The sequence below is a fragment of the Anser brachyrhynchus genome (genome assembly GCF_964034855.1).
Source record: "Anser brachyrhynchus genome assembly, chromosome: 1".
NCBI lineage: Eukaryota > Metazoa > Chordata > Aves > Anseriformes > Anatidae > Anser > Anser brachyrhynchus.
In genome coordinates, this window is record NC_137694.1 from 212,589,803 (window position 1) to 212,600,126 (window position 10,324).

General features: G+C 48.5%; 1 protein-coding gene across 1 annotated transcript; it reads left to right on the top strand.

The window, feature by feature from the left end:
- Window positions 1-573: 573 nt before the first annotated feature.
- On the top strand, window positions 574-1,530 carry LOC308182348 (olfactory receptor 51H1-like; the record flags this gene model as incomplete). Its single annotated transcript, XM_080566810.1, has 1 exon — window positions 574-1,530. The coding sequence occupies one exon, from the start codon at window positions 574-576 to the stop codon at window positions 1,528-1,530; it is 957 nt and encodes a 318-aa protein (XP_080422936.1).
- Between the last annotated feature and the right edge of the window lie 8,794 nt (window positions 1,531-10,324).

Here is a 10,324-nt window from a genome sequence, read left to right on the forward strand (position 1 = left end):
TAAAGCTCCCTAAAACATCATACATTTTGCCGTGCTTAAACAAAAAGGGAAGAAATCAATACAGAGTCAATTATAATGGGGCTACTTCTCGTCTCAGAGTGAGATGTTATCTCTGGTGGCCTGGCTGCATTTGGTCCAGCACAAACATTGGCTGCAGAGCCCTGCCCCAGCTGCCCCGGCCACCCTGCTCTCACCCTGCCTGTGCTGCTGGGCAGCGTCTGGGCACCTCTCAAAGGGCTGAGCACCGAATCTCCCCAAACCCGAGGCACTTAAAGGATGGGGGCTACAACTGGGGTGATGGTGGTGTAGGGGGGTATGACACACAGTAAATGCTGCTCTGCTCTCTCATCACTTGCTGCTGTGCACAGCCCAGACACCAGTCCTGCGGCTGACCCACTGTGGCCTTGGTTGACGTGATGGATATGCATGAGGGCAACTGTGCAGATGTTTCTTGGCTCTCAGGAGCCTGTCCCCACCACGTTGTTATAGCTGGGGTGTGTGGGCTGTCCCATAGCAGGGCTGTCATTCCAGGATGATCTGTTATTTCAGACCCCTGGACCCTCGGTGCATGAGATGTCGGCTTCCAATAGGACTGGGTCCAGCCCCCTGACCTTCATCCTCACTGGGATTCCTGGTCTGCCGATGAGCAGCTACTGGATGGCATTGCCTCTCTGCTGTTTGTATCTCCTCATGCTCCTGGGGAACTGCACCTTGCTCTGGATGATAAAGATCGACCACAGCCTCCATACACCCATGTACTATTTCCTCTCCATGCTGGCCATGGCAGACCTGGGCTTATCTCTCACCACCCTGCCCACCATGTTGGCTGTTTTCTGGTTTAAGTCCGCCTCCTTCCATTTTGACGCATGCATTGTCCAGATGTACTTCATCCACTCCTTCTCTGAAATTGAGTCTGGGGTCCTGGTGGCCATGGCCTTCGACCGCTTCATTGCTATTTGCTACCCTTTGCGCTATGCCTCTGTCCTGACGAGCACCCTGATAATGAAGGCAGGAGCAGCGATCTTCATGCGGGGCATCTGTGTGGTGCTCCCTGTTGCCGTCCTCATAAAGAAGATGCCGTTTTGCAGGTCCCGTGTCCTGTCTCACTCCTTCTGCCTGCACCAGGACCTGCTGAGGCTGGTTTGCGGGGATGTCAGGGTCAACAGCTTGTATGGGCTGACCATGGTGATACTCACCAAGGGCCTGGACTCCCTGACTATCCTCCTGTCTTACATGTTGATCATCAGGGCCATCTTGAGCATCATCTCCCAGGAAGCACGAGCCAAAGCCTTTAGCACGTGCATCTCCCACCTCTGCGCCATCCTGATCTTCTACATCCCACTCATTGGCCTGTCCATCACGCACAGGTTTGGGAAGCACCTGCCCCCCCTCACTCACACACTCATGGCCGATGCCTATCTCCTGGTGCCGCCGGTCCTGAACCCGCTCGTGTACAGCTGGAAAACCAAGCAGATCCGCAGGAGGATCCTCATCCTCCTCTGTCAGAGAAGGAGCCAACAGCATGTCTAGCCCTGGAGAGACAACGTGCCAAGGTCAGTCTCCTCCTCCCTTTCCTCTCCAGGTAGGTTGCTCACAGGCAATACCCTGTCTCGGAGAAAAGTCACTCACGTTGCGTCGCTTCCCAGGAGAAACCAGTCACCCCTTCTGCAGTACAGCTCTTTTCCTTCCCATGGAGGGATGGATTATGGCAATTCACTTTATTCCACCTCCCGTTTTGGGATGTTCCACTCCTCAGCAACTCTGCAAGAGGGCAGAGCTGGCACAGACGTGATGAAGCTGTCCCTGCTCCTGCAGGCAGGGAGAGAGGACTGCTGAGAGCAGGCTCTGGTCCAGGGACTCACTGCTAATGGCAGCTTTGGTCCCTGAAGAAATACAGTGTTACCAGGCTAGTGCTTTTAATTACAAATGTCCCTACATCCTTTGATCGTTTTAAACTCTCAGTTCCCAGGGTTGTGTGATCACATGAGACTCCTCAGCTTTTGCTATACAAATAATGTGATTCACATCTTCACAGTTATGAAGTTTTAACTCCAACTGCTGCCTGTACGTCTGCTAGTGAGGGAATTAACAGGAGATAGAGCCTTCAGCTCTGGGAAGGTGGCCATGAGCATCCACCAAGTTTTACCTTTCCTTTTTTCACTTTGGTGCATCCCATTACGCCACACTCACATGCAGCTTCTCTCCCCTTGCAGTCAGCAGTTCCAGCACAGCATGCAGCAGGGCCACGATACTGCAAAATGGCCCAGGCTAGCTGCAGCTCTGATGGCCAGGATTCAGGTGTCAAAAGAAGATCAAGCCTTCACAATCAGTGTTCCCAAAGGGCTGACTGGCATCACCCAGACAAAACTATGAGCTGTAGACGGGTTGTTTCCACGTTCCTGCCGAAACTGGCAAGCTGCTTTGATCTGCCAGCAAGATGTTGGAAGCTGGGGACCTAACCATGGAGAGCTGAACTCTCAGCAGTGTTACACTGTGCAAACATCACATGCAAGTTGTTGTGTGGACACTAGAACAAGCACTTTAACATGTGTTTGGGTGTTTTGCTGATTGTAGTGAGTGAGTCAGCCTGGGGATGCTGTGGGGAAGAGCAAACGCTGCTGTACTCAGCTTGTGGATGGTACAGAGCAGTTCCTGGAGGTGCAGAATAATTGCCTTGGCTGCTTTGAGGTTTATGCATCTGATGTTTGTCAGCCGTTAACAAATCTGGTGGCTGTTGTGAACCTTTTGCCCCACAGAGAAAATCCACAACTGGGCTAAACTAAGAGCACCTCATTTGTTTCAGCCAAGCCATGCTGATTGACACTGGGGCTCTGAGTCACGCAGCCCAAAGCAGTGCCTGCCTCTCCTTCCAAGGGCAGGCGTGATACAGCAATTTGTCTGTCCTGTGTTAAATGGGACTTCCCAGCCCTCCTGGAGATGGCCTTTCGCTCATGAACAGCGTGCAGCTAATGCACTGCAGTTCTGAAAGGTCTGTGTGCTGAGTACTGGGATTTGTAGTAATATTAGTTTGTATTTATTCTATGTTTGTATTTATTCAAAAATCATCTCACTCACTTTCCAGAGTATCTTGGCCAGGTACCCTGAGGCTTGCATTAGCAAAACATGCAGCTCCCCTAAACCCGCCTGTTCTCCAGCTGGCTGTGAGTCACAGCGATTTGCTGGCTTCATTTAATAATTGACAGGACCACGCGTCTTCCCAGCGTTCGCTGTTTGCTTTTCTATGTTTGACTTTCCATTAATGGCGCCAAAAGTAATAATGTACATTCCAATTTTTCTACAAGTGCTTTCCACCTGTCGATTCCTTTCTCTTATCTGCATTTGCTCAGCCCTGTACTTACATATTTGTGAATATATATTATTCACAAAATTCTCTCTTGCCAGCAGAAAGTGTAAATTGTCATCTTCGCACCAGCACCTCCTATGTCAGGTAAGTACAGTAGCTCTGATAATGCTATAAAGGGATGTGAAAATAAATCATGTCCAATTGCTGCCTTGCTTGCTTCTTATTCTGGTCAACATCTGTGTTTTTTCCAATCTCGCATGTTAATTGGGTCAGCAAATTTCCTGCTGAAATAGCTAACCACACACAACCCTTGCAGTGGATTCAGCTGGTTTTGTATCAACAAATTTCACAGAGGATTTCTTCCAAGAAAGGGAGAAGACTCTACAGCAGCACCCCTTTCTTGCTGGTACAACTTCATCTGCTCTGCAGGACACAAAAACAGGCCCCAGATGAACTCAAAGGGGGCCATAAACAACCTCTGAAACTGGGGCAGTTCTGGGATACTCCAATGCATACCAGTGAGATATCTGGGAGATCTTTCATTTTATTATTTTTGGTAGCAGCCATACAACTCTTCTGTTTATGTATCATGGGATTTCATGGTTCTGAGGTTCTGTTTAGTTTCAGGGGACTTTGTAGTAAATCAACATGAATGGAGTGATCCTGAGAAGGGTTACATGTTCACTGGGAAGAAGTTTGGTTTTTCTTTGGAATTGGACATGGGCTCATCTTCTGACCTAGTTTTAAGCCACAAAGTCCTCTGTTTACACCTCTATATCCGTATGTTTGCACATTGCCAGACAGAGCAGCTTTTAGCTCCAGCAAACAGATTTCATACATCAATCTCAGCCTTGAGAATGAAGTAGATCATGGCTGAGGCTAAAATGAATTGAACATTTTAAGTATACAACACAGGAGCACCGTAACAGGAAATACAGCTTTTCAAAGTGCTGAGAAAAAATTCTAAAAATCTAGCTTCTCTTAATGAAGTTCCCCTAGATCCAGCTCTGCACTCAGTGTCCCAGGGGTGGTGGGTGAGTCAGTGCAGTCTGTGGAGCTGTGGAGCATCTCTGCTCTAAGGTGAGCTGAGCTGCTCAGTAAGGTCAGGAAACAAAACCTCAAAGTAAATCTCACCGTTGAATCCACATCCGACATAGGGAACCCTTCATCTTATATTTCACCCTGTGCATCCGACCCACTGGGGTGTTGAGGAGCTCATGTATCAGCTCTTGATCCACAGGTATCCCTCAAGAAGCTGAAGTCTGTTAGTTGGTGGTGGGCTGTGCTGGGCAGGTTTCAGGATTTGCAGAATAATCCTAATCTCCAGCCGTGGGAGAAGGTGAGGCAGCGTGGCTGCCAGTGTCCCTGGTTGTGACGGACCTGGACAGCCCGTGCCTGGGAGCCGCTGCCGCTGTCCCCTGTCCTCCTCCTCCTCCTCTCGGCACCTTGGCTGCGTCTCTTGGCCGTACCGCTGGGACAGGTTCTTGCAGAGAAAGGGAGTCATTCCCTCTCAAAGTTGATCGATTTTAGAAAGCCGTGATCTTGCCTCGGTGACCAGACAAGTCCCTTTTGACCAAACTGTCTGTGACTTCTGTGACTAGCATAGGACGGGCAGTGTAAAACTGGAGCATGATGGCTTTGATGATCTTTAGGGCAGTTAACAGGCGTTCGTCTCTGCTTCAGCTGCAGGGCACTGCATTGCTGACTCGGGGCTGTAGTATCCAGAAACAAAAGTCCAGCAAACAACATCTTTTTAATCATCAGACATCCATCCCGATAGGCAGGAAAAATAATTGCAAATGCATGACCAGCAACGAGATTCTGACTTCACTCAGCCTCAGTAACTCAGATTTCGATTATGAAACCTGCTTGATTCTTATTCCAGTGCCTTTGGACAGCAGAGCTGTCTGATAACATCTCTCAATTGCCAGACTGAATTTCCACTGGCTTGATGATGTCACAGTGATTTAATTTGAGAAGTGATAGCAGTTAGCAACGTAACCTTGTTACTATCTCACCTCATAGCTCTGCTTTCATTTCCTCAGTGCTGTTACTGAGATACCAGTGGTGGTATCTTAAAATCATGGCATAAATCTGACAGCTGCTCTGCTTTTTAAGAGACAGTGTTAACCCAGCTGACCAGGTGCAGCCTTCCCCTTGGCACAAACACTGGGAGACACAACATTTCAGCACGAACCAGAAGACCCTGCTGTTGCTGTTGTGGTGCAACCCAGTGCTCTGCTCTGTAATGCAGAGAAATTGCAGCAGACTGGTAACGGTGAATCAACACATTCGACCTTGTCAGAATGGAACTGTTTCAACCTACAGAATACAAAAGATGTCAGCGAGATCAGAACCTGAAAAATTTTCAACCTTTGGAAAATGGTATCAGAGAATTTTGGCCTATCTAAACCTTGCAAGACAAAGACAAATGTGAAATACCTGTGGCACACATGCACCTTGATCCAGATGGGGCCAGACAACCTGGAATCCTTCTGTGTTAATTAATTCGCACAGCTCTTCTTTTTCTTCCTGAGAAGGAAGTGCTCATATAGGGCAGGCCATGGATGTTTCTGCCCCCAGCAAGTGCTTAGATTTATTTAACCCCATTTTAGACACTTGGTGAAAGTTTCGCATAAGAATGCAGGTGCCTGAGCCTCCCTCTGTCACCTCTAGCAAGAGATGGGCAGCTCACACATATGGGCAGGAGACGTTTTGTCTCTGCTGGTGACACAGGGGAAAAGGAAAGCTGCTCTTCTAATAAAGATCATGCTGCTATGTGTAACAAGCCTTTCTTCCCACACTGGTGTTTTCCCCTGGTTCTTTGAATTTTGCTGTCCTAAATGGCTGTAGGTGCTTTCTGTGCTGCTTTGGCAATCGAACGGTCTCTCTACAGCTCACACAGTGCCTCTCCTTCTGCTGGCCATTCCTGCTGGAGCAGTGCTGCAGAAGAGGAGCATGAGGAGGTAGGAACTGTGCCTGTAAGGAGACCTCTAGGGAGCAACGCTCGTCTGACAGCCGCAGCATGCACCACTAAGTTTTGGGAGCAGGCAATGCTACTCTCTTTGAGATCACACACAGGCAGTGCCTGGGGCAGCAGGTTTCTCAGTTTTGCCTCAACATTCCTTCCAACCAGGGCAAACTCATTGTATCCCAGCTGTAATTTACAGCCCCCAGATAATGTCAGTCTGCTGGTGGAGGTTTGCTGTACATGATGCTGCCTTAGTTTGTAGTTCACCAAATTGTATGCAGGTCATGTTGGCCTACATTCACGTCTCAGTTGCCTGTGACTCACCTCTGTCCACCAGCTTCACTTAATATGGGAAAATGAGACACAGGGCTCTGCAGTGTTTGCAGATTTCTCTCGGGCTGTTTGATTTTCCACCCCACACATTAAAAGTAGAGAGTTTGCTGTCTTTGTGACAGAACTCCCTGTCCTTTCTGCATTTTCTGAATCCCCTCATTGTATTATTTACCTGATGTACCTAGTCAGGCATTAAATATGTCAATGTTTACCCATACGAGAGCTCATTCACTTCTGCAGGATGGAGCACCAGTGACCAAGGATCTCCCATGTGTCACTCATGGCAGCACAGGAAATTGGTTGGCACAACTTCACTTTATCCAGGGCTTTTGTGATTATTTCAATTAAAGACACTGGTTTTGTGCTGAAACAGTCCAGGTGGTTCGGCCTCTGAACAAATTGCAGTTGTACAGGCTTAAAAGCACTTTGTACAGGCTTAACTGCTCTGTTTCCTGTGTAAGACCATGCTGGAAAGGCACCGTGTGCCTCTGTAATTCCTTCCAGGCTCTGTGTTGAGGTCACCCAGTTGTTCATAAGGTGGTGAAGTTAAAGTGGGCTAGGTTTAGGATGGATAATAGAGCTACAGACTGTGATGCTCCAGAAGATAGCTGACTTTTATTAGCAGGCACTGAATGAGGATTTTCTTTGCACATATCTCAGGATTTCACAGACACAAGCATGTCTTTCACTGCTTCCCAGAATTTATATTGTGGGTGCAAATTCACAGAAACCTATCAGTCTTTTGGAAAACTGTATGATCAACAAGATAATGAACACTAAATACAGAAACACAGATGTATTACAGAACCTGGGAGAGGCTGGGAGGTTTTTAATCACAGCTACTGCACGATGCTTTTCTGGCAGTGCATTCAGCATAGGACCAGAGCCAGTAAGGGTTTCTGCAGTTCTGGAAGTTGCCCAGAAGCCCGGTGCTGAAATACCTGAACAGAGCCACAACTGTGCTTCGTCTTCTCTTGATCCTGTGTTTTGCAGTTCAGACTGCAAGAAGTCTTGCAGTCAGCTTAGGTATCTTAAACATAACTTGCAGGAGACCCACTGTGTGGAGCCCTGTCCATTGTATTTTCTCCCCCTTTCCCTTTGAGGAGGGGGAGTGAGAGAGTGGCTGTGGTGGAGCTCGGCTGCCCACCGCAGTAAAACCACCACAACCTTTTAAGCCAGGACTGTAGTCCTGACCCCACCAGTTCCACCACCTTCAACCCTCAGCATGCACACAGCAGGGACCAGCAACAACCACTGGCTGCAAGGAGCTGTTGGATCTCAGGTGTTTAACCCCTTGTACCTGCCCTGGATGGTTACCTGGTCCTACCTGGTCATCCACAGAGCTCAGCAGCAGAGGGATTCCCCCCTAGCAATATGGCCTAGGAGAGCTGCCAGGTCCTTTGGGGGATCCTTCTTTAGAGCAGTTGGGCTGAGTCCAGGACCTGCTGAGCTCTTCTCTTCATGTTATCTTTGGGCCCCAGTAGATGTCTGACTTCAAAAAACATTGCGTCACTGCTTGGAGCTGCTGGAGTGAGAGCAGTCAGCTTCTCCTTTGGTGGCAAGCGAGAGGACAGCCTGCCAACAAGGAAAAGACATCCCTCTTGTGCCGCAATCTCTCCTTCCGGGCAGCTGGGATATTTTTGTCCAGCTCAACACAGCCACTGTTGCCAAAGCAAGCAGTGTATGATCAAACAGACTGTATTTTTGAAGGTTTCCGAAGCAGAGGATGAGGGACATGCCCTGTCTTCCTTCCTCCCCCTCTGCAAGGGGATTTCCAAGGTCCGGAGCCACATTCAGGGTCACTGCTGGTTTGGAGGGACATGGAACCTCCACTGCAGCATAATTTTCTCTGGGTTTGAGCACTGCAGCCTCAGCTATCAGTTCAGATCTGTGCATGGGCAGGGCTCCCTCTCAGTTTGTGACCCATCAGTGAAGAGTCCCTCAACAGGAGAAAAGAATAAAGCCAAATTGGTGCTAACATGGTGATTTCGGGTAGCAATGGTGCTCCTGTTCTCCTGGATCTTATTAAACCCTCTCCTTATTCTTTCTTTGCGTATCTCCAATGAGCATTAACTTCCTGAGTGTTACGAGTGTTATTCCTGTGTTGAACAGGGTCTTCTGAAGGCTTTTGCGTGGGAGGGCCAAGCCCCCTCCTTTCCCTTCCCTCCTTGCCATCCCTTCTCACAGTCCATCCCTAATCAAATACTGAACTCTGGCCTATACAGTAAATATGATTAGGCTGGCTGAGGCTCAAACTGTAAACATTTCCAGCAAATAGATTGATGCTGTGCCAAGTGGTGGCTGTGTTCCCCCTCATCAGTGGTTCTGGGAAAGCTTTTTTTTGTTGTTTTTAATGGGAAAATAGATGAACATATCTTTAAATCCTTCCCTATATACATGCAGTACCTATGCCGCTGGGAGAAGGAATTAAGCAGCAAACTAGCAAGTACAACTGGGTGACAGCACACTGTACAAAGATTTGCAGGGCACATGGGTGATTCCTGAGACACAAATCAGAGGGAATCAAGATTTTGAGCATATCTAGTGCAAGATGAATCAATCTTACACTGCACAGTAGGCATGTTGTGGAGTTACTTCAAGTCTGGTGATTCAAATAATATCAGTGTTGGGTGTTTTATTGTGGCTGCTGGAAGCCTGAGCACTTTTCCTCATTCAGCCCTGGGTCTGCTGGATAACCCTGAGCAGTCATTTTCATCTCCAAGCCATCTCCAGAAGACCCTGTGCAACCCTTTTTAATGTGCCAATGCTACCAAGCTGCCTGGCACGCAGGTCTAGAGAGGACTTTCAAGCCCTACATTCACGCCAGAAGTAGGTCATCATGTCAGTATACGCAGGGTAGGTAATGAGGGGAAATTTTCTCCTTGGCAGTTCCTAGGGGTGATGCTGAAGTTTGCAAACCGAATCATTGCTTCGTCCTGCAAAGGAGGGCTTGCTCAACACAGTTTGTCTGCGTCTTCCCAGTGAGGGAGGCTGAGCTAACAGCACTGAAAATGGCCTGGCGTGTACAGTAAATGATGGTAGAGTCCAGGGGAAAGAAACTAAAGGTGCTAGGGTGCATGAAAGATGAGTGTGTGCAGGCAGCTGGGCTATAGGGAGAGCACGGAGAGATACTGTGTCATTTCCACAGGTTGGATCAGTCCAAAGAGAGTCAAGGTTATGCTTTTTCTTGAGAACTGTGGAGAAACAGGTCTGGAAGGGCCCTTGCGAGGGTAGCTCATCTGTGCCTTTGCCCAGAGACAGGATCGGCTCAGCTGAAACCATTTCTGAAATGTATTCAGGAAAACCATTTGTGGTGGCGAGTCCATGCCCATGCCCTCCTGCTCACCTGTTTCAATGTGCACTCCTTGACTAACCTCGGGTTTTCTTCCTGCCAGCTCAGCCCATGACACTTTGCCTTAGCCCTGCAGGCAAGTTATTGCCATCTCTTTGCAGCATCTTTTTACGCTGCTGCAGGACACTCCTCTCCCTGGTGCTCCAGGGCAGCCTCCTGCTTCCACTCTGCACGGTGGCATCTCAGCTGCTCTGAATCCCTCACACCATGTTTGAGTTTTGTGCTTGTTATGGCCAGCACCCATGCAGCTGTCAATTTCCAGTGTAAAGATGTTCTCTGGCTATAGCTGGTTTGCACTGGAAAACAGAAGAACTATTCTACTGGATGAAACTAAAGGTCTCTTCAGTCTCTTATCCTGCCTTGA